The 25,157-nt window shown below is 40.3% G+C and overlaps 1 protein-coding gene across 3 annotated transcripts in view; it reads left to right on the top strand.

Annotated features, from left to right (window-relative positions):
- Positions 1–25,157, top strand: part of cdk18 (cyclin dependent kinase 18) — a 59,394-nt gene that overhangs the window by 20,917 nt on the left and 13,320 nt on the right. For 2 of the 3 annotated variants that reach the window (XM_047583662.1, XM_047583661.1), the window contains exons 2-6: positions 3,304–3,439; positions 13,384–13,520; positions 20,026–20,157; positions 21,299–21,355; positions 23,043–23,157. In XM_047583662.1, the coding sequence (XP_047439618.1) occupies positions 3,322–3,439; positions 13,384–13,520; positions 20,026–20,157; positions 21,299–21,355; positions 23,043–23,157 (559 nt within the window). In that variant the 5' untranslated portion in view covers positions 3,304–3,321. Of the gene's footprint in view, positions 1–3,303; positions 3,440–13,382; positions 13,521–13,799; positions 13,970–20,025; positions 20,158–21,298; positions 21,356–23,042; positions 23,158–25,157 lie in introns of those variants that run through there. The other variant, XM_047583663.1, reaches the window with a different exon arrangement.

The following is a 25,157-nucleotide window of genomic DNA, read 5'->3' as shown; positions in this document are numbered from 1 at the left end:
AATCCCAGTAGATCAGCAGTTTCTGAAATACTCAACAACCATACCACGTTCAAAGTCACTTAAATCCCCTTTCTTCCTCATTCTGATGCTCAGTTTGAACTTCAGCAAGTTGTCTTGATCACCTCTACATGAATAAAGGCATTAAATTGCAGCCATGTGATTGGCTGATTATTTTTTCTGCTAACAAGCAATTGAACAGGTGTATATAATAGAGTTGAATTGCACAGAGATGAATTGTTGGATGCTGCACAGAGTTGTACGCAATACATATTGAATGCTGAAAGTATTGAACGACATTGCAAATGTTCATTGTGGAGACTAACAGCAGCAGGAAGTAAAGACCTTCTGCATCGTTCCTTCACACAGTGAGGGTGAAGCAGTCTGTCACTGAAGCTGCTCCTCAGTGCTGTCAGGTCACTCTGCAGGGGGTGGCGCTCATTGTCCAGCATGGATGATAGTTTAGCCAGGACTCTCCTGTCACCCATCTCCCTCGCTGAATCCAGGGAGCAGCCCAGGACAGAGCTGGCCTTCCTGATGACCTTCCTCTCCCTGTCTGTGACGCTAGTTTTCCAGCACTACAGAGTCGTAGAAGGTCTTCAGGAGTGCCCCTTTAACTCCCAAAGACCTCGGTCTCCTCAGAAGGTAGAGCCTCCTCTGTCCCTTCCTGTAGAGTGCATCATTGTGGTGAGCTCAGTCCATGTTGTTGTTGTTGAGGTGAACAGGTTGAGGTTGGTCTTGCTGCTTTCAGTGTTGCTGTGGCATTGACTTTTTGTGCCACCAAGAACGTGTCCCCTCCGCAGAGACGAGTCACGTGAAGGCTTCCCCCCTTTTTTCCGGAATTAGAAATCCTCCCTTCCTCTGCTCTGATCTGGGGATTATTTTTCTTCCGTCTTTGCCTTTTGAGCAGCTTTTGCTCCCGACTCGCTGCTCCATTTACTGCTGCCACCTACGCTTCTCTGCTTCTGCGAATGTCTTCATTATCTTGCCTGTATGCATATCTTACACCTTTATATTTAGATTTGTATTTCATCTCTGCAAATGAGAACGTGTGGTGAGTTTAGCGCCTTGATCTGACTCTCAAGTTTTCCGCTTGCACCTGTATTTGTGACTAAACACGACTGTGTAACCGTGCTGTCAAAACCAGAAATTGTTCAGTTCTAAAACAGACAATCCTCATCGAGTAAACGTGAGCGTGAGCGTGGCCGGTCCGACGATAATGTCTGCAAGCTGCTGTTATCGTATCTGTTCATTCAGAGTTGGCCGTATCTGTAACTGTATAAAAGTGCCTTCCAGAGATGTTTGCCTCTCTCCATGACTCCAGTACATGCTGTTCACTCTGTTTTGATTGGAAAAGTCAAATCATTTCAACAAAGAAAGAGAGGACGTGTGTCTTCTGGCAATTTTATTTTTAAGGTTCTAACGTTGTGAAAAAATGGAATCCAGTAGAAATTCAAAAGTCCCATCAATACTGAAATATCGATACTTCTGATACCGGGTCTTTATGCTCTAAAATCGATTCTCAACTCAAAACACGATACTTTTGATACTTCAGTCTTTGGAGGTGAAGTAGAAACACAGTGGAAAGTAACTAACACAACAAACCTTGTGAACCACCTCAGATTAAACCACAACACAGAATAGAATAATAATTTATTTTAATGGTCTGATTATTTACTTATTGCTTTTTTCCAAACACCATTTTCACATATTTTGTATGATTATGTCCTCTGTTTGGTTTTACTTTTATTATTAGTGGTAAATGAGGCCACTACCTCAACATACTTCAGAGTTGTTAAATAAATTACTCTGATGTCTTGTATTCTTTATGAAGCCATGGTTTATCTCTTATATATAGGAGCTAGGGCTGCACGATTATGGCCAAATGACAGTCACAATTATTTTGATCAATATTATAATCATGATCGTGTTAGGGAAAACATTTGTATTTTTATTGCACTACTTCTAAACAAACAATGTGTGAACAGTTTTCATATTTATATGCATATATATAAAAGAATTTAAAAATTTAGCAAGGGCCAACAGAGTAAATGCTGTTACAGAGTGCAATCATGAAGTGCTACTCAGTGAAAACAAATACAGCTTATACAGAAAAGGCAATAACATGAGGCCTACAGGTTTTTGGAAAGAAACAACAGCCTGTCAGCGTTTTCTTTCACCATGTTGCTCCTCATCTCCAGTTGCTGCCGTAGCTTCTAGCTCTTCATGACATAATGACTCTAAGTAAGCTCTCACCAGTCCACTGAGTGACTTCAGGCGGCCGCTGCAAGGTGCGTTCGCGTGTTATTTGCTCAGCTTAATGAAGCCTTAACCGTGTGCTCGCCCCCTGGTGGTTGCCTGACTACTGGTTGAGAAGGTGCTTGATGAGATGAGCCCTCATTTTAAATGTAAATACTACCGACGATCAGGTTCATTTAAACGTGGCAGCCGAAATCACAATTAAAATTCGATTAATTGCGCGGCCCTAATGGGAGCTGGGTGATTTTAATGAGGTTTCTCAGGCAGCTAGAAACGTTCAGCACTGAAGATTGTTAACACTTTCCACCCTTTACAGTTGATTTTGTGTGTTAAAAGAATCTAAGTAAAATAATATATATATGTGCATGTGTGCATCACACATATTGGGATGGACCCAGTCGCAGGCATTTTAATCTAACGATGAGCCGAGATATCTCTGAGACAGTGATTCTGATTATCTGCTGCCTAAAAATAACAGTAGGGAATCTGGAGACTTGCTGTAATTGAACCCACCACACACATCTCTTAGCTGATCGCAATAATGAGCAGAAACACACACACACACATGCACTTATTCCATGACGGCAAAGAGATCGTGCGGACCCCATGATACCGGTCCCTGCTGCACAAAGACCAGAGAAAAAGAGGAATCCAAAAAAGTGGTGGAAAGAACAGAAGACGGACACTAACTAGCAGGGTCGGCTGCGGCTGTGAAACCTTCTGAGGGAGAGGGTATATTGATCAGCTGCTTTCCTGCTGTTTTCTGCCTCATTATCAGATGACACCGTCTTTGGTTAAGCTGCAGTTAAAGGTTCATCAAAGCCGCGCGACGCGCACTGTGGCCCGTGTCACGTAGCCTGTGCAGCGGAGAGTCGTCACACTTTGGTTCCTTCTACTGAAGCCGCGTGTTTCTAAACGTGTCGCATTTCCGAAGTCTTAATTTGCCTTTTAGTTTGTGTTGTCTCGTTAAAGGAAAATGTTGCACCTTTAAACTTCTCCCCGGGAGTCAAATCAAAGCTGCTTCTCTTTCTGACTTCCTCCTCCCAGAGCCCACTCCTCAGCACCATGAACAAGATGAAGAACTTTAAGAGGCGCTTCTCTCTGTCCGTCCCGCGCACTGAGACCATCGAGGAGAATGAGTTCACCGAGCAGATCAACCAGCTCAACATACGGCACACTCAGGGTAAGGTCGCCCTTTCCCCTCACTAAGCATCTCAGATTAATTATTCTCTGTTTTTCAATTGTCCGTGACATTAAGAAACAAAACTAGGAAAAAAAATGATTAATTTATTTTGGGGAATATTTTAAAAACAGTTCATATAGGTCTTTGCATTCATTGGTGTTTATGTTACTTAGACATGGAGCTAGATTATTAAGGTGTGACGTCATTCCCAGCTCCGACTTCCACCCTCCGAGGTAAATTGAATGAACCCATAGCACCCAAAGGCCCCCACCAACAACATCCTGTTCCCAGACATCACAGGACTCAGAAGGTCCATGTCCATTCTCTGATGAGTGAGGGACAAGAGAGATCTACACAATATTAGAAGGTGGTCTTAATGTTATGCCTGATCGGTGAATCATATATGATGAATCCAGAGATGGTTTTTACTTGATGTCGTCCCCTTGACCTTTAAGGAGGCTTTCAGCCAAATCTGCTTTTAAAGGTGATAAAATGTCAATGTTCTGTTTTCATCCTGTGCCCCCATGCAAAAAAAAACAAAACAGATCTGTGCTGAGGTTAGGGAAAGACGAGGTCATGGTTAAAAACTCGTTTATTATTCTGTGATGCACGTCTCACAACTACACAGTCGTCTCACACTCAGTGAGTTTTCATTTTGCAAAGAAGAGCCAGAAGAGTAATTGTCAGAAAACAAAATAGAGATCCAACAAATCCATTATTCCTTCAGTTTAAATTGTTGAAATTTCAAGAATTAGTGGATTAGGGGGAATGTGGAGGTACTGCAGAGGAGGGGTCGCAAAATCTTTGGTTGATTGGACATTTTTATATATTTTTTTTAATTTTCCCCAAAAATTTAAATTTCTTTAAATACACTTTAACGTGAATCCAACATGTTTTAATAAAGGGATAAGGGATAGCTTAATACTGAATGCAAATGATGATAATTATGTATTTTCATAATTTGCACGAGGCTGAGTTAAATCTTAATCTCTTAATCTCTCCATCAGTTCGGGTCCTTGGCCTGAAAAATGTTGAAGATCCCTGGAATACAGTATTCTGCAAATTATGTTAAAAGCTCATTAAAAAACATTGACAATCAACATTTAGAAAAGATCTGAAGAGAGAGAAAGCAAGTATAATTTAAAAGGAACAGAGGCCTTAAAAAAAAAGATTCAGGACTAAACTTATGGAACGTTGCGTTTCTGTGAAAGGAATCCGTTTATGGCAGTGATTATCATCACGTGTCAGAAAATGATTTATTTACTGCAAATAATTAGTCTTTGTTCATGTGTGCCAGCAACCTGTAGTGACAGAAGGTAGATAATAGCCTGTCTATTGACCTGTTGCCGTTCAAACAACAGAATAAGTCGCGATGCTTCGAGTGAGACAGCAGTGACAGCGATGGATAAATGCTGGAAAAGAAAAAGTACTCAAGCAAACTTAAACCCAAACAAAACACCTGTAGATGAAGAGTAGATGATCATTATTTCATTATATATACTTGACATTTTTATTTCAATTCAAATCAAATCCCTTTATTCTTCTGCAAGGAACTTCAATTGTGGAAAGTGCCAGTGCAAGTCCAAACAAGACCAATAAACACATTACATACATATAGATAAATACAAATGTTAAAAAGCTAAAAGTGCAAAACAAATGTTAAAAAATTCTTGGGGTAAAGGGGCAGATTATATAAAATGATTCTTCCTTCGACTCCCTTTCATTCACATTTGGTAGCGTTTGTTTTCATACAGTCTTGTTTGTTTTAATCAGTGGATGAAATAAAAAAAATAAACTAAAAACTAAAAAACATCCCTGATGTAGCCTCAGCCTAGCCTCAGCTACGCTAGCTAGGGTCCCATTAAAGTTAAAGCTGCGCTAATCAACTGATCAAATAAACATGGGAAATGTGAGGGAATCTCTCATAATCACCCAACCCAGCCGTCCCCCCTTAGCTTTAGACAACATTTAAACAAAGAGAACTTTAAGTATTCATCTACCTCTGTCCCAGCTGGATCATGTTTCATTTACGTGGTCGCTCTAGTTAATCGTGTGAGAACTGACTCTCGAATCAGCAGCTCACCTTATAGTACAGTCGTACATGGTGAGTTCCTGCTCGTTTTTTTGCTGATGGGTTTTTCAAAGTTCCTGTTTAGGTTCACTCTCAACACCTTCATCTGTCTCTTTCAGCTGCAACAGGAAGCTGTTTTCAGCCCGTATAAACACTCTAAAAGCAGACTGCACACCACCTGCTCTTCACCACAGCGCAGCCAGACACAGCGATTACAGAGAGCCTACTAAGCAGAGAGCAAGATATTTCCTTCTGGTGGAGAGGAAAAGAAACTAAGCTAAAAGACAGGCCAATGTTGCATTACATTCATCATGCGGACACATTTAAATGAAATGTATTGTTGCTCTGCTGAAAGCGTGAACGCGGCGATGAGTCAGCGCTGTTTTCACAACTTGTTTGCGACTGAAAATCTCTCATCCTCACTCCAAAGAATTATTTTCACATTGCCAGTTTCCAGTGGTAATGACAATTATGCAGCATCAGTAACAATCGACATTGTCTCTTTATGCTTTATAAATTAGTTGGATTGGTTGACAAAGCACATTCATTCATTTCACTGAACCCTGCGTTTCCATAATGCTGCTGCTGCCGCCGCAGTCCGACCCAAATTTGAAATAGAAAACACAAAAGCTTTCCCTCCGTGTCTGTAGCAGCCTCTCACAGATTAACCAGAGCTTTTCCGGCTATGACTGGTACCACCACTGAGCCACAGAAGGTCAGCAGGCTTCAAAGGGAAATGAGGAGTTTCATGGGGTGGGATAAGTTGGAGTGGCTAATGCAAAGGAAGTGAATCTGAATTCGGTCACTGAGAGTCTCTTCTTTATTCGTGCATGCATCCTACTGATATATCATCTTTAGTACGAGAAAAGCCAATAAACATGCAAATGTGAAGAAAGTGGGGTCACGCAAGGGCTGCAAGGTCACACGAGGTGAACTGAAATTGCTTCACTGTCAAGTGCGTCGGCATCATAACGTACGAATGTGGTGTAATCATCAGCTGCATCTGACCCCGTTGGATGTTACCACATCGGTAATTAAAACGAGGCAACTAAAGCTCCTGCCACCTATGTGAACATGCAGGTGGGAGAGGCTCTTATTCAGCCGGCTGGTGCAGAGAAGCAGCCGGTTGGCAGAGTCCATCAGTCTGCATCAGTGTCAGCATCATTAAGGTCAGCAAAGGTAACCAGTCAGGGACAGACAGAGACTGAGAGGAAGAGGACGAGGTAGAGAAATGAGTAAAGAACAAGGAGGGAGACAATCTTCTTCAATCTTTACTGTTCCCTTCTTAGTATGTGAGGGGTAATGGCTTGGCTAATGCTAAATACTGCGCTGTTTGCCAAGATTCAATCATCACATGTTCAAAATATTGTGTAAATTTACATTTTTTTATTCTATTCAGAGTCACTCATCAGCGTTATGTATGTATTTAAGTATGGACTCAGGGCTGGGTGCTGTACCAGCTCATACTGAATACTGGTAATTTTTTAACGTTATGATATGAATTTTTAATACATCAGTGTATTTGTTCTAAACACACGGTGGTGAAGATGGAAAGGTCCGAAAAATGAAGAAGACGACTTATGCCAAAAAAAAGTTGCCGTGTCGGTGCCGTATGGTGACTAGACGTCCCCAGTTTCTTGGGACAGTCCCCGTTTTGGATGACATGTCCTCCGGCTCAAGCTGTCCCCAAAAATGTCCCCAGTTTTAGCTTTTTATGATGTTGTTCGCAGACTATAATTATTACGGTAGCCCGTCACACTGCTAGTGTTGTTAAAGATGACCCAGCTTAAATATGAATAAATGTCAAAATAAATGAAACCGTAATCGTCCCTTTTTCCCTGTTTTTATCTCTGAGATGTAAATGTCCCCAGATTTCCACATCAGTAGTCAGTGCTAACGCGGGGCCATATAAACCTGCTTTACTACTAGTGTGGGATTATTCTACAATATTTACTCATCATCACAGTAAAATAGTCCATCCTTAGTCAACCTACTGCATTAATTCCTCTCTCAACCAGTAGAAAATGTTGTGAACACCTGATTACACATGGAAAAATATACTGTTTTTCAGAATTTTGAAAAATACAGTGATTTTGACCTTGGGAAGTATGCTAAACACAGAGCCAGATGTTATAGATTATTATACACTGTATGAAGCTCATGCTAGGAGGACTAATCTTAAAAATGGAAGTAGAGGAGCAGCTCGAATGGCTATGTCCATTATGTCCTTAGTTTAGAAAGGTGTGCAGCTCACTTATAAACCACAGTCTATAATAAAGGCAGCTTGGTGGCGCGTAGGGAGGTTTAAATGTGCGGGCATGCCAAGTTTTAAACTTTAAAGGGAGACACTAACCTGGGAGTCAGCCCAGAAGCCTCGTCTTGAGTCTTTCTGTTGGCAACTTATTATACTCTCTGGCAAAGAATTGCTTGGGTGGGCTGTATGGGTGGTAGTGGACAGAAGAGTGTCATCTGAGTGCAGTGAGGTTTAAACTGTTTACAACAAAATATCTCCGATTGGTTGGAGGACTATCCGGTTGTACGTGGAGGTGTTTCTTGTCTCTGTATTAAACCCATGATGACATCTAAATAGAGTGCTGCCAGACTCATAATTGTAGATAAATTGAGTCTGACTCTACCGGACCAGGCAGACACACGACAGGGACCTGAATATCTATTTGACCTGATCACTTTCTGGCTCTATATTCAGTAGCCCCGTACGTAATTGACACATAACAGAGTGTCATCAATTTTTCTCATTGCAATAGGCGTTCCCAGTATGTCCCTAGATACTGATCCTTCCAATAATTACTTTCCAATTAGTCCGAGTACAGCTTCCTTCATCTGGTAGACATAACTTAATTAGGACATTTAGTCTTTAAAATGACCAGCATAAGGCTTTTACGTTTAATGATAATCAATAATTTCCGCGTTTATTAGCTATCAGGACATCAGAAATGTATTTACTTATATAATAGCCTTTTAACTTTATTAGACTTTATTATAAACTTTATTGGCACCATCTAAAAAAAAAGTCCTATTTCTTTCTTAAGTGTATATTTCTTCATAATAGTGTATCACTAATGCTGGAGTGTTTTGTCATTCGCCACACAATGAACACAAAGGCACTGTCTCTGATTGTATTGGGCTATTGATTCTTTTATTCCACAGCAACAACGTTTATGCATACTGGTGCAAAAAGTGGCATTTCTGAAAAGGTCACAGTATGAACAATAAGTGCCCCGGGGGAGTTTAACTGCTTCCTGCCTGTCAAAGAATACGATTCTGTAATATAATTTATCTGATTTAAAATCAAGAATTATGGGCTCAAACCGACAGACACAAAGACGGAAAGCCTTTCAGTCTCCAAGCAGAAAGAACAGTGAACTCATTAGTATCACCTAAGGATGCAAATGCAAAAATGCAAAAACATACATGCCACATTTTCATTATGACAAGCCCAGCTAGATATTAGAAACAACTTACTCAAGTAAGTAGGTTTAAATCACTTCTATGTGGCAGAGAGTTGTTTTTAGCATTATTACTCACCCTAATTATGAACCCACACACACTAAACAAGCAAGTGATTTTCTTATCTGGCTTATGTACACTGGCTCCTGTTCAAAGCACACTACCAGTTGCATTTACGGTTATGGTCGTACCCACGGCTCGCATCAACCTTCCTCTTGTATCTTGCTAAACCACCACAGATAAAGCTAGCCTTTGCACCTGCTTATCATCCACGTGTTAGCATTATCATTGTTAGCGTGCAGGAGGCCTAAAGCCTGGTACACTGCTGTGAGGCTAAACACCAGACAAAAAGCGAAGATACACAGTAACGTAACATTAAAGAATTTATAACAAACAAGGATAAATAATGACAACGAAAGTGTACCACATAGGTGGGGTGTTGATGTCAGTGTTTATCAGTGTGTCCGTTGATGGGTGCATGTTCTGGTATTGAATGTAAAGTGTTGCATGACGTAAAATAACTAAGAATCAGGCCGAAGCCAGACAAACAAAATTGGGCGACCTCAGGATGGAACAAAAGCAGACAGAGAGGGATGGGAGTTGACAGCCGGGTCTGGCCAGGTGCTCCCAGTTCACCTAACTAGGCTCCGCCTACCAGCCAGGTAACTGAAAGACAAAAACAAAGGAAACACACCAAAACAAGCCCGGCTAAGCAGGAGGCCGTCACTGTGCTCATATAACGCTGCTACTTCAGATGAAGCTGATATGTTAATAACTTTAGAGACGAAGCAACGTATTGTTTCTCACTTTACGCTGTGGTTCATGTCCCGTTGAAACGAAGGTTACTGACTGTACGATAAGTGGACTAGTTACTATTTTTTATTTTTTTTATCTAGGTATGTTGTAGTGCATGAAAGAAAGTTAATGGGCTCACTTCAAACTGATTTAATGTCAAGTGTTGTTACAGGAGTGCCCCAAGGCTCTGTGCTTGGTCCCATTTTATTTCTATGTCAATGATAAAGTACCACACCGTGTACAGTGTGTATGGTTTACACAACATGTAGAACGCTTTTCTCTTTGTATTTTCTTTTCTTTTTGATACCTTTTTAGAAAATCTTGATTAGGGTCACTGTTAATACTCATTGTATTGCCGTTTTCAAGGTGCCCTGCATTAAGATTTGCCACAACTTTAATCCCTTAAACTTAGCTGCTCTGGACAAACCTAGTTTTGTTGGAAGCTTATTATTCAAAGCTCATCTTCTTACAGTAATCTCTGATAAGACACAAGATAAAAATGGATTTCAGTAGAAAAGTAAACTTGAACCCCAGATGGCCTATGCTGTTTTACAAACTTGGGCTCTATGAATAATGTGCATGAGGGAGAACACACAGTCCCCCTGTCCCCATTACCAGGCCAGGCAAGATTTGAAAAACCACTCTTTTAAAAGATTCTTTACTTCAGCCCTACCAAATTTGGTACATAAAACCAAACCAAACCAAGCACAGCAAATGATCCATACATTTTAGTGAGGGGCTGCAAATGTGGAGATGTTTAACTTAAAGAAGAAATTTGAGCTTTTTCACTTTTCTGATTGCACTGTGATTATGAAAAAACATAACATAGATAAGAATTCTGCAAATATTGTCCAAATGAGATTCTATGGTTAAGGTCGTCTCTGCCTCTTTCTGCCTCTCACTGTAAGCGTGGTTTCAGACGGAAATGCTACAAAAACCCCATGTGGTGCGCCATATTGGATTGTCCTTTTCCTAACAAGATGTCTAGCACGCATCCATCCATATCTCTCAGCAATCAGGCGCCGTGTGTGAGAGCGGGGACGAGCATGTGTGTGTTCAAATCAGTGTCGCCGTTACTGACCCTAATTAGCATCAGGAGATCAAAGGAGTGCAGTAGCAGTGATATTCAAATGACTAGCAAACAGGTTGTCGTTTCTTCTTCTTCTTCTTCTTCTTCTTCTTCTTTCCTTGCTGATATCGACTGTCAATCAATATGACACACAGCACGGCTTGTTAAAGGCCTCTTCATAGTGCAGTGAAAAACTTGTTGTTTAGGTCCACACAGACGTCTGTGTTTCATCTTTTCACTATCACTCATGCATCTGCGGCTTGTTGTGTGATGCTGTGTGTGTGTGCAGCACAAGACAGGCCACAGGCCGTGCTGTAATGTTTGTGTACATACATACAGTATAAATACATATGTGATGAGAGGGAAACTTTGAAGAAACGTACTGCACGAGGCCTCCTCCTTAACACCGAGACCTGCTTCCCATTGTTAGCTACTGTCCCCATGGAAACAGAGCGCGCTTTTGTGTTGTAACACACACACACACACACACACACACACACAGGGTTGGAGGCTGTCAATGATTTGGAAACACATGTTCACCAAAACAGTGAATTCGCTAATACCCACCATTGAAACATCAGATCAAACCACAGCGGAAACCTCACAGCCTTGTAGCACTGAAAAGATGCCGACCTGGCATCAAACGCGCGTCGTTTACAGTTTTCAGTGTCGTACGATGAGGATCAAAGCACATCCTTCCCACCATCCTGGTCGGTAGCTGGAGTCCGCCCATGCTGGAGCGCTCGCAGTTTAATTATCGGAAACGTTTGCTTCAATAACTTTACCTCTGGTCTCTTCTCTAGTCAGGGTGAGCATGGTCTCTGTTAACATGAAGTCGTATCTCAACAAATCAGTGAATGACTACATATAATAATATTAATATGATAATATAATCTACATCATAACAGATCGCAACTATTGCCGTACACTGAAAAAAATGTGAAGTGATATTTACTTGGAAAAACCTTGGTAAAAAAAATGTTTTCCATACAGAAATTACAGAAATCTATTAAATTCTACCTGATACTTGATATAAGTTATTTCTACAAGGATAACCCAGAAAACATTTACTGGTAATTATCAATATTGTCATTGCATTTCACCCTCACGTTAAAACAAATGGCTTTTCAAGTTTTTTTTTTTTTTTTAATTGTATTTCTAACATTTGCACATCTTACATAATTCAGTACTAATGAGGATTTTTAAATATAATGAAAACCACCTTTATTTTTACACACAAGTGTAAGTACTGTTTTGTAATCACAGCCACAAACACTTAAATGTGTTTTCAATTAAACATTTTAAAACCGGTTCAAAGAACATTTGATGGCAAACAACAGGTAGCCTCCATGTGATATCTTGGTAACTAGCTCAACCTTGGGCTCTTTTCTGTTTTATTGGTTATATGCAGCAGAGATAGACAGGAAGTGCAGGAGGTATACAACAAGGTGTGTGTGGGACACACTTTTTTCTCTCTGGCATTCCTGGTTTTACTTTGTAGTTTTAGTATGGACAGACAAGAGTAAAAGGGGGTAAGTCAAAAAAAAACGGTAGCTATAGTGGATTTGCCGTAACCTCTTAAAGCAGAGTTATCGTATAAATCTAAGCTAATGTTTGATGTAATTTGTTTGTTTGCTTGAGACTGATGTCACCAACATGTGCTTAATATCGTGGCATTATAAACTTGTTCTTCCTTTTGGTCTTCATCTACTTCAAAGCTGCTAAATTCTCTCCTGCCTAGATAAAGACACAACCAGAAAACTATTGGTGTTATCTTGACATAAAGACTGAAAATGGAGTAACATCCAGTTTGGTTCCAATCAGAGTTGTTAGCGCGGTGTAGCCAGTTTTAAGCACAGCCTTGCCGGGTATTTTCCTGTGCTAGGCCCGAGGTGATAAACTGCTAATGGGTAACTTTGACACTCGTGCCTCTTGTCTTTAAAAAATAGAGAAAGCACAGGTTTCAAAATGAGGTCATTGACAGTTAACAATGAAATGAAAGGTTAAGGTATGTACCGTATACTGTAACTGCAGTGTCTGTGGTTAATTTCCCAGCCCTCTAACATAACCTTTGCAACCTTTGTTTCACGTAAAGTCGAAACCAACTTCCCGTCTGTACCTCCACTCCAGTCTAATTAAAGCAAAGAAATGCCTAAACTGATAGAACAGATAGGAAAGAAGAAATTTAACTGATTACGTGTATATTATACACTTAGTCAAAGTCACCGTGTCATACCGCTTTGAAGATGGATTTAATGATTTTCACGGACCAGGATATCTGCCTTTGATGTGGAATCAGCTCGATTCCACTAATTAAAGAATCATCTCTGCAGCTACTAATGGGGAGATCAAACTAAATATGCTCGGAAACATAACGAACGCAGAAACTTCCGCGCAGAGGGTCACTAAACGGCCTGATGAGCGTTCAGATAGTGTGACTCACATGCTCTGGTTTCACAGCCACCAGATTTAAACCCTTGTGAATGATGCTCATCCCTCCAGGGGGTCCAACACCAGTGATTATTTTTGCTCTGCCGTCAGGCCTGACTCCAGACAGACTGGGTCCTCCGTCTCATGACGCCAGCCCGGTGAGCCCTGAACCAACCACACCGGGAGCTCAGTCTCCTTCCCACCTCCACTTCCACAGCAAGGCCCAGCACAGACGTTTCTCCATGGAGGTGAGTAGCAGAGTCCCCTGTACACTGTAATTCACATGTTGTCACTTCAGTGCTGATAGCAAAAGTTCAAGTGCACATTAAAAGAAAGAAAAGTCTGACGTACAATAGTGGCACAAGTAGTTTGTCCTTCTCTTTAAACTCTTGCTCAGGAGCCAGTTCTCTATTTCGACCTCTGCAAGCTCAAATAGATGAGTCACCTCAGACGGTTTTAACCCTCCCCACAGAAACCAGACTTTTTTTATTGGAAATGTGAGAGAGTTCATTGTTCCACCTTTGCAGATAAATTCCCCGCGGAGCAAGTGATTCACTCCGACTCTTCCTCTGACTCCGCTCGTACCAGACAGCCAAGTGAAGCTATGCCGAGAGGGAAGTAAAGTCTCAGGAAGGCGCAGTGAAGACAGAAATAATGTTGTGACTGTGAGAAAGGCCGGGAGCTGAGACAGATGAAGGTAGAGGGGTTTCGCAAGTTGTCGCTAATTAATTTTTTGCAGATCCGTAAGGCATTAGTTTCAGATAATTTCATGGTTCCTGGAATGTGAAAAATCTCTTTCTGGTTTCTAATGATGACTCTTTAGCTTGCTGTTTCTTTTATCGCAGCAACCTTTCCAACGGACAGTCCAAACATTTACATCACCTAACAGACCTGCAAAGCATTTAGACCAGAATGTATTCATTAACAGACAATTAGCATTAACAACCCATTTGACATACTTGTCCTATTATTGTAGTAATCCTTCATTAATGAATGACTTCTTACTCACTCACGGTGGAGATTTCACTGTTAACTGCCTGTCACATGGAGACATGCTCTACTAAACACACCTTCAACCTAAGGAGAAGTCTACGGTGGCTGAGAGAGCTCAAACGCACTTCAACTTGAGAAAACATGTGCAAATAGACAAAACATAGGCAAATTAAGAAAGCTTTTTCATCCATTTGACAACAGGTGCACTGCAACTGTACACAACAGAACCGAAAACAGAAGCCCAGTACAAATGAAAACCGACCAGCATGCTAGCAGTCAGCTACCGGCTAGCATCCAAGAAGAAGACACCAGCTAACTAGCCTAGCCTAACTAACGGCAGTAGGCAGTATGTGGCACATCATTGGGGTTTTCGAGTGGGCACCTCCCTTCACTGATGTTTTGTTAAGTTAGTTAAGTTAGGCCACCAATACTTCAAGACGGCTTAACAGTGACCCTGGTTCAGGTAGGGGATGGGGCCCACGACCCACAAACACAAAAACAAAATACCAAACAGTCTTACAGTTTGCCCTGCACAAAACAAATCACATATAAAAATAAAAACACACACAACCTCCAACAACTACTAAAACTAATCAGCTAGCCTTACCTTTAGCATTCTCCCCAGCTAGCATGTTTCCTCCTTAGCCACACAGAAACACAGAAACATGCTGCAAGAAGCGCCAACAACATCATTATCAACATCATTACTAGACGCAATTTGAGTTGTTGACGTTTGTGACTGGTAAGTCGTTTTTCTGCTTATTATCATTATTTTAACAACGCACATTTCCAGGTACAGTGTATACGCTGTACCTTTAAGTTTATTTAACTGACAATCAATAAAATAAGATCTGTTTTCATATAGGAAAACTAGTTAGATGACATTATAAAGCTTATAGAGGATAAGGATATGAAGGATTTGGGGCATACAGATTAGAGGAAAGGGCACATTATTCAAACTGGAAGCAAATAAGCTGTTGGGGGTTGTGAAAATAACAAAAATAATAAGCAGAAAACCAACTTGTGTTTCAGCTCATTCCCACTCACCAGTAGCAAATGTCAACAGCTCCAAAAGTCATAAAGCTTTGAACAACAAGTGCGGTTCATCACTTCATTAGGGCCTGGCAACAGTTCTGTTGTGCGCTGCTTGCAGCACGTTTTTGTGTTCGCTTTCTGTTTTCAGTTGTATGTAATGGCAGCGCATCTGTGGTCAAATGGATGCACATGTTTTCTTAAACTGCCTGTGGTTTGTCTACTTGCGTGTGCTTTCTTAAAGTCACAGTGCGTTCAGCTCTCTCTGTAAACTACTGTAAAAGACCAAAATATTATCTGTGGCTCGTCAGTGGAGGCAAACATGACACTTTACAGACCTTGGATAAGAAATTGCGTTGCAAAGGCCGAAACTGTTGGGAAAATTGCTCAAGTTTATCGAAAAGACAAGCTGAAACAGGGGAAAATGGACTTGCAGAGTTTATTGAAGATGTTCTGCCACTAAACCTTGAAGAAGTAATGTACCATGACCTGCATGGTTGAGAATTTTCACAGACGAAATCTCTCTAGAAATGGCATCAATACTGTTTGCTTGCAACTTAATTACTTGTATTATAAACTATTTTGACATCCGTAGCAGTAGGGTTAGTGCAATTAATGTAACTATGTGGCATGAACTAGTCTCTCTGATTTATTAATTAGACATATTATGACTGCTTCACAGCTCTTTGAGCCTGTGATCTCATATGCTCTGTGGCTTCATTAGATATGTACTGTATAGTGACACCAGTGTTGACAGATATACACTAATTTATACAATGAGTATATATATATATATATATATATATATATATATATATATATATATATATATATATATATATATATATATATGTAGATATGATATTGGATAAATACTTCAAAAAAAGGCCACATACATGATTAGGTTTGGAACTTCCGTGCAACCAAAAAACTTTTTAAAAAATGTTGTTTTGATTTGCGTGAACACCCACGGTGCAGCTCATACCTCCGTGGCTCCTTCTCACCGTCAGTCACAGCAGCGTTCAGCTCATGTTTGCTTGAGGAGCTGCACTGGCACTGCAATTAACTCAAAAAAATAAGTCAACATGTGTTTGGACCCTGTAGAAAAAAAGTGTTCAAAGAAAAGAAACCGGCAGCTCAGACACAAACACTGGTAGGAAAACAGCAACACAGCAGCTTTATCGCTCTGCCTGGGAACCTTTGTTTAAGGGATGAATTCAGCTTGTTGCTGGGAACGAGGCTAAAGCCTTTTGCCGCTGCAGTGGCATTCATTTGGTGTTGGATATTACACTTCTCACAAATCATGCCAAAGAAAATAAAAGCACACAAACCCTAAAATCTGAGAACAAATCAAACCTTTTGTCCGGGGTTTGCAACAAATGAATGAAAACACAAAAATGGAACAAAACAGCTGAAACTAAGCTAGCAGGATTCCTAGCTGAACACATCTTGGACCTTGGACACAGTAAGGCCACTGCCAGTTTTTGCCGAGCATCTCACTGGAGATTGTTAGTTTGAGGATTTGTCCGAGATTATGAAGAAGAACAAATCCAGACCCGTTTTTGGAAATTGGCTCAGATATTTTCTGATGAGAACAGAGAGTTTGTCACAGACGGAACCTCAGCAGAAAGGCTGTGTACAGAAATGATCAAGTCCTTCAACACCACGATGGGGAAAAACAAGTCAAGATGACCTTCAAAACATAGCGTTGCATAAACGTGTCTGTCATACATTGCATCTTTGTGCAAGCGTGCCCTGCAAACAGGTTCCCTGCATGTGTGACGATTTAGCCAAAGATGTATATAACTATTTCAGAAACAACGCCAATCAAGTGGCAAGAATTTCAGGACGACTGTCATGTTGAGCCTCAAAATGCTGAAACCACCTGAGGCACTCAGGCTCTCTCCGCACCGAGTTGTCAAGTGGATGTGCTTGATGTATTGGTGTATGCTCAATGTATGATGTTCTGCAGCTTTCTTTCACCGACTAGTGGGTGCTTGTGATGTGTCGTTCATGAACAAGACGGTTTTAAAAGCCGATTGTAGTGAACGTGAAGAGTTGATTGCTGCTGGGGAGAGCCGAAGCTTCAGCCACTCCTGAGAACCCATTCAGGCTGGGGCAGGACACACAAACCAACCGAGAGAGATGGTGGAGCCAGATTTAAATGCAAGTGCGTCGGTAAAAAGTGAAGAATTTGAGAGAAAACGGACATTCAGGCAGTGGAATCTGGTATTTCTGAATGCCAGCCTGCACTAAAGTGACATAATGCTAAGACTGAGGCCTTTATTTGATCTGTTTGCTGAGGTTCTGTGTCCAGTTCTGCATTTAAAGGTTTGATTAAAATAGTTACCGTATTTTATTTTGTAATGAAAAAATGTATAAAAATAAGGCTTTTATGAAATCACCAGCACACAAACCATTCATAATCACTAAATTTTGATAAAATTGAAGGCTCAAAGTGAAACTAAGTGAAGAGCCATTTGGGAGTCATAAGAGCCGGACCTCCCATTACTAGTGGCTGGATGCCAGATTGATTGCAGCAGATGAATAATGAATCTCTGTCATTGTACTTTCACATGTTGGACGTCTTGGAAGTTCATGCGCATTCATGAGCATTTTCAAAATGAGAAGGTTAAAATAACAGCTCTGAGAAAAACAATGTGTAAAACATGCAAAGACATCCTTTTATCTTTCTATGTTCTCTAACCCTTCTGCAATGTACCTGTGCGTAGGTGTGATGCAGCACCTTGGTAAGAACATGCTGCAACCTGCTGTTGCCACGGACTTTCGTATGCAGTTTCTCCAAGTTGCTTGTGGGGAAATTAAAATTGAGTGCCATCTCTGTTCCATCTCATGCAAGCCGTGCCTCGCTTTCTGGACACAAACAGCGTTTAGGCAATAGGTAGCGAGTGGAGAAAGGTGACTCTAATAAATCTTCCTGACAGCTCCAAAGAGATGGTCGTGCATGAATTCTGGTATATTGCCTTAATAATGAAAGACACAGGCAGGAAAGAAGCATTTAATGGCATGTTTTGTGCTTGAAGTGCTTGTTTTCTCACATTCAAACGCCTCATGTGAGCGTGTTTTCTCTAAAGTGAACTTGATCAAAAATCGAGCCACGGAACAGGCTCACCACTGACACTTTAAATGGACTCGTGCACACATCACAGTGTGTTAAAAAAGCTGGAGGACACGCAAAATTCACACCAAGAAAGACGATGCTGCGTTCAGTAATTGCATCCAAGCCTTACCCGAATACATCTGCCACAGTCACGGCTAGACGTTGCCAAATGACACACAGAGACAGATATTAAATTCAAGGTGGAATTCCACAGTTAGATGACTTCTGATCTCTGGCTGTGTTTCCAATTAGTAAGTACTCATATAGCCCACTCAACCTTCTGTGAGCACAGCAGCACAACAAGCCCTTTGGTTATTTTGCATTTTCTGAAATTCCTCATTTGGACAGCCTTTCGTATAGATCCCTTCGCAGTTTGTAAACAGTGTGACATTTTTTGAGGGGCGGGGCTTAACTGGAGGCAAAACACTGTGGCTTGTAAACTCCAGTTACCAGTCCATTTCATGGACTTTTTCAGCAGTAATGGATGAGGAAAACGAGAATATACTAATATACTAATACACTCACTCCGTGAGACCGTGAGTGTTATTTTAAAAAGTTGACTCTGACTGATGGGACTATATTTGCCGTCCCCTACATTCTTACTCACTGGATGGACGATTTGACCAAAAGAGGACACAGAGGGGACGAAGTCTGGTCTGTCTTTTTTAAAGATATTACAACAAATAACTTCTGCTTGGACACCCCTGAAACATACAACTAACATTGAGTTAGCTCGCAGTTAGCATTAGCATTAGCATTAGCATTGGCATCAAGAATCCTCTAAATAATGATTAACTTAACGTTATTTCAGTGACAATTTAGTCTAAGTTGTTGATGACTGTCTCACTCCAATCCTTTCTTTTAATCGCGTTAAAACAAAGTTGTCTATGACTGGCAGTGGCTGGTATGCAACAAAACTTCAAGTTAGTACTCTTTTTGCTTTTGCCTCCAGCTAACGCCATGACGTCACAGTGTTGTAGGCCATGAAGGGGTCTATAATGTTTGTAGTTTCTGTCACCACAGTCACATTTCTGAAAAGCTTTGTATATTTCACCCCCCATTTCTGTTATTATGATTTGATTTATGAATACCTCAAAAAGTCAGTCCTCAAGTGCATCCGCAGAGTTGTCAAACTCTTCTTTTAAGACAATGATGCTCTGACCATAACTTAGAACCATGTTACTGTGACCTTAGCTGGAAAACAGAAACATTTCTTCACCGTGTCTGACTTCAAGCATTGCAAACAGAGAGGGAACGCTGTCACCACGAGATCAAGCTGACAACCTGAGTGCTTCATTTAATATAATAAATGGATTACGCAGAGTCAAGGCATGCGTTTTAGTATTAGCTTATGCCAAACTGTAATTACAAGCATCCAGAAAACTGTTTGCCTCAGAGTTTGACACTGTCTCACACTGTTCCTCAGATGCAACTGATTAAAACTTCTCTGAGAAATAAAAAGAAGAAGAATACAAATTCGAAATAAAAAGAGTGTCAAAAACATTGACCGTAAACTATATTTAAATGAATCGAACTAAACGAACCCATAACTGAACGCAATTACTCACTGTTGTGGTAAGCCCTTTATGTCTACTTCTTTCTTTCAGGACGTCAGTAAGCGTATGTCTCTGCCCATGGACATCCGCCTGCCTCCAGAGTTTCTCAAGAAGCTGCAGATGGAGAGTGAAAACTCACCACTCTGCAAACCTCTCAGTCGCATGTCACGCCGTGCTTCTCTGGTTAGTGTTTATCTATCTATCTACTATCTTCATACCTAAGTATGCATCCATGTACTTGTGTATCTATCGACATAAGCCCTATTTGCACGGGATTCGTTTTACCTGAGGATGTCCTGTGATTCAAATATTTCCCTCTACATCTGTGTTTCATGTGGCACATTCACACAGGATAAACAAACTCTGTTATTTGCTCCAATTTGCGATCCGTTGCTATGGCTCTGCTACTTCCCGCCTCACACCACTGCATGTCAGGCAGTTTTAATTACTTTGCAAATTATAATGGATGATAAAAATATATTTTTGATACTATTCATCCCGGGGAAGAAATTACCAATAACCTGTTACTATTTAAATCAGACTCAGCTTTGCTGATGAACATATTAATGGTTGATTTAATGATTTCCGTCATCCGTCTAAACAGGCAAATAATTCAGCGACTTTGCACTCTAACATCTGTCCAAAGTTTGAGTTATAACACATCCTTTATAATTCCTAAGTGACAAGAGGCAGAAAAGTCTCTAAAAATTAAAAACTCACCACAGACATCACAGAGATGTTGTTTCACGCTGGATTAGTATTATCAGAGGACCTCTGTGTTAGGAAAATTATCGCAGGTAATTTGCGGTGTAATTATTATTTTATAATTCACAGCCAACTCTCGCGGGATTAAGATCACAGGCGACCTCTGTGATTATTACAAATTACCTGAGGCCCCCAGGTAAAAGTAATACTGTGCATATAGGGCTTACGTATTTATGTATCTATGTACCTACGTATCTATCTACGTATGTACATATCTATCTGCTTATATACATATCTATCTATTGACCTATCTTCTTATCTATGTACTTACAAAGGTACATGCCTACGTATCTATCTATCTATCCGAGTGTCTGACTGTGTTGTTTTTTATATTTCTGTCTTAATATAATGAGTAATAAAAGTCAGCTATTCTTTTAAAATCTTTTTTTAAAGTTCTCAATTAATTAATGTATTTCTTTCTTGCTTAGTTGACAGGATAAACCGGGGATTTGTGTTTAATTAACCAGTACAAACATTAGTTAAAGAATGCATGGTGTAATTACAGGAATTGACACTGTGATTAATTAGTTCTTTCTTCTTTTTTTTTTGCTTTGTCTAGTCTGACATAGGATTTGGGAAACTGGAGACATATGTGAAGCTTGGCAAACTGGGTGAGGTACGTCACCACTAGTTGCTCACACCTCACAATAGTTTTTAGATGGACAGAAAATAAAACTGACACACAGTCCAGTGAGGGATGAGTGTACAACAACTACACTCACTGCTGCGGCCACAGAGCAATAACTTCAATAACTTCAAGCTATAGCAGACTTAATTAAAATAGGATAACACATCTCCCTAGTGGATAATGTTGACCAAGTCTTCCATAGCTTTATCAGTTTGGCTGTGAGTTTTCACTTCGGGGGAAACAAAAACCTGTCAAAATCAGTCCTGTCCAGCAAATATACTTTGTTCATATGCCAAAATACTAAGCAAACTACAGTCTATCTATTACCATTTATTATTTTTCTTCTTTTTTTGGCTTGGCTAAAGAAAAATTCCTTAGCAATCTGCTTTAGACGAGGAGGGCTCATGGGCCATGGGCACTTCCCACACCATTTATCTGAGAACAGTTATTGCCTTAAGGAGTGAAGAATGATTAGTGAAAGAAGCTGTCTGCATTAGTTCCAGTCACAAGGCTCAGTGGCAGAAAAAACTGGTGGCGAGGGATGAAAATTAGCTGCTTTTGTTGTCAATTATCCTGACATGTGTTTCACAAAGGCATTCATATAGCATGTAGCAGGCAGTGATTCACAACAAAGTACCTCAGTTTTGTATTTTGCTTGCTCATTAGACAAAAGGACTGTCTTTCTTTTCAGCCTGAAGTAGTTGATTAGAATAATATAATGGTGCGAACGTATCATTGCACAAACACAATAAGACCTCAATCATCCTAAATAAGTAAATATATGTTTAATTCATGGATTAAACCAAAGTCTGTCCCATAATATTGATGTAAGGTTTTGATACAGCTCATAGATGATGAGTTATAACTTCTATCCTCATTCAGTCAGTCAGTCAGAACTAATTATGTTCATGTACTATAACAGTAGACCAGGGCTTCTCAACTGTTCAGGACCTACCATCACAACTTATTGACTAAACCTGCTACCCAAATCAAAGAAAATTTAAACTACTCAAATTTATTGAGTGGAAATATTGTACTGTTTGAACCTGAGATGATGTAATGCAATGTAATGATAAAGCACTCAATTACCTGCATTTTAATTAAAACAAAAATCTTTTTTAACAGACTCTACTGAGCTTTCATGCATAAACACCAAATAAAAAGAAGTCCTTTCAAAAAGACTCCAAATATGTAGCTTCACCCACAGATTGAATATATAACAATCTCCTGTTAAAACTATTCAATGACTTCTTCAAACATTAATCATAAAGCCGACATGACAATCACAACATTTCACTAACAGACATTTTTGACAGACTCAGTTGGTGTTTTTATGCAAAACGTGACATAAAAAAGTGCAATTGCAAATCTTGTGTGGCTTTAGCTGAGAATCAACCAACACTGCGCTGTGGAAAACATTCAGTTTCTTCAGTTTTTATCCACAAACACAAAATAAATTCAAGTTCATAAAATTCATCACTTTCTCAAGCAGTGTCCTACTAAGGTCCGGCTACATGAGAGCTGTATAATCTCTTGACTGTGAAAATGGTGTCCTAGAAAGATACTTGCTTCTCCAAACCTCTGAAACTGAAACAAACTGATTAAGTAAACAGAGCCACATCATCTGCAAAAGAATTATCAGGATATCTGTTTGTGTGTTTGTGTGTGTTTGCAGGGAACGTACGCCACGGTGTTTAAAGGGCGGAGCAAACTAACAGAGAACCTGGTGGCATTGAAGGAGATTCGACTGGAGCACGAGGAGGGGGCACCTTGCACTGCTATCAGAGAAGGTATGCACATGAATACACATACTAACACAAATGTACACTGGCTGGTCACTTTATTAGGTACACCTTGCTAGTAAAAGGTTGGTTGCCTTCAGAACTGCCTTAACTCTTCCTGGCATACTTTCAACAAGGTGTTGGAAACATTCCTCAGAGATTTTGGTCCATATCGACATGATAGCATCACACAGTTGCTGCAGATTTGTCGGCTGCACATCTATGATGCCAATCTTCCGTTCCACCACATCCCAAAGGTGAAATATTGGATTGAGATCTCGTGACTGTGGAGGCCATTGGAGTACAGTGAACTCATTGTCATGTTCCAGAAACCAGTTTGAGATGATATGAGCTTTGTGACATGGTGCATTATCCTGCTGGAAGTAGCCGTCAGAAGATGGTCCACTGTGGTCATAAAGGGATGGACATGGTCAGCAACAATACTAGGTAGGCTGTGGCATTTAAACCATGCTCAGTTTGTACTAAGGGCCCAGAGTGAGCCAAGAAAATATCCCCCACACCATTACACCACCACCACCGGCCTGAACCGTTGATACAAGGCAGGATAGATCCATGCTTTCATGTTGTTAACTCCAAATTCTGACCCTGACATCTGAATGTCGAGCTGAAATCGAGACTCGTCAGACTGAACAACATTTTCCAATCTTCTATTGTCCAGTGTTGTTGAGCCTGTGTGAATTGTAGTCTCAGTTTCCTGTTCATAGCTGACAGGAGTGGCCTGTCAGCTATGCTAGCTTCTTCAAGGTTGGACGTGATGTGTGTTCAGAGATGGTATTCTTCATTCCTTGGTTTTAATGAGTGGTTATTTGAGTTACTGTTGCCTTTCTATCATCTCCAACTAGTCTGCCCATTCTCCTCTCACTTCTCATATCAACAAGGCATTTTATATTTTCTCTTTTTCGGACCATTCTCTATAAACCCTAGAAATGGTTGTGCCTGAAAATCCCAGTAGATCAGCAGTTTCTGAAATACTTGTCTGGCACCAACAACCATACCACGTTCAAAGTCACTTAAATCCCCTTTCTTCTACATTCTTCTGCTCGGTTTGAACTTGTCAAGTTGTCTTGATCACCTCTACATGAATAAATGCACTGAATTGCAGCCATGTGACTGGCTGATTAGCTATTTGTGTTACCAAGCAATTGAACAGGTGTACCTAATAAAGTGGCAAGTGAGCGTATAAAGACTTGTGTTTGGACTATCGTCAAAAGTGATCAGTGTCTCTAGTTTCAGCATAAATCCACCAGTGACCTACCAGAATAACTATATTGTGTCTTAACAACCTACAGTGACAGTAATCTGTCGAAGCTTGAATTAAAATTAAGAGCATAACTGGTCGATTGACGATTTGTTGGCCTTATGATTAGTCTCCTGACCCCCAACAGGAGGGTGTTTGCCAACAACCAACTTAGATAGATACAGTAGATACTTTTATTGCCATTCACAGCATGGAAGGAAAACACGAAGGAATGAAATGCAGATCTCAGGTTTCAGTGTTAACAAAGTATGATTGAAATGAATAAATAGCAGATTAATAATAAACAATAACTATTAATAAAACCTAGTAAGACCTATGAAACACTAGATAGGTCAATAATAAACAAGTTAACGAGTAACAGCCGCAGCATTTTAGAACATTATAAAACAAAACTTCCTTTGTAACTGTTAATTGTTTGGGGAAAAAAAGAGCCATAACCACACATAGAACCTAGGTGAGCATTAAACTGGTATTGGTGACCTCCATGGTTGTTCTAGGCTAGAAGACTTTTAGACTTCCAAAATTATAGGTGTTTCACTTTGCATGTGTGTGAGGTTGGTGGCATGTAATACTGAGGTGCATATTATAAAAGAGGAATTTGAAAGCAACGTTTACTTGCACATCTCAATTGATGTCAATTATGTTGAACTGTTTAACTGAAAATTCAGTTAAATGCGTGGACCCTCAGTGCATTGATAATGCAGGTTCATCCAGGGGAAGTTAAAATAAG

This window comes from Mugil cephalus, chromosome 4 (assembly GCF_022458985.1).
Source record: "Mugil cephalus isolate CIBA_MC_2020 chromosome 4, CIBA_Mcephalus_1.1, whole genome shotgun sequence".
Classification (NCBI taxonomy): Eukaryota; Metazoa; Chordata; class Actinopteri; order Mugiliformes; family Mugilidae; genus Mugil; species Mugil cephalus.
The sequence above is the reverse complement of the archived record's forward strand: the minus strand, read 5'-3'. Positions and strand labels throughout refer to the sequence as shown.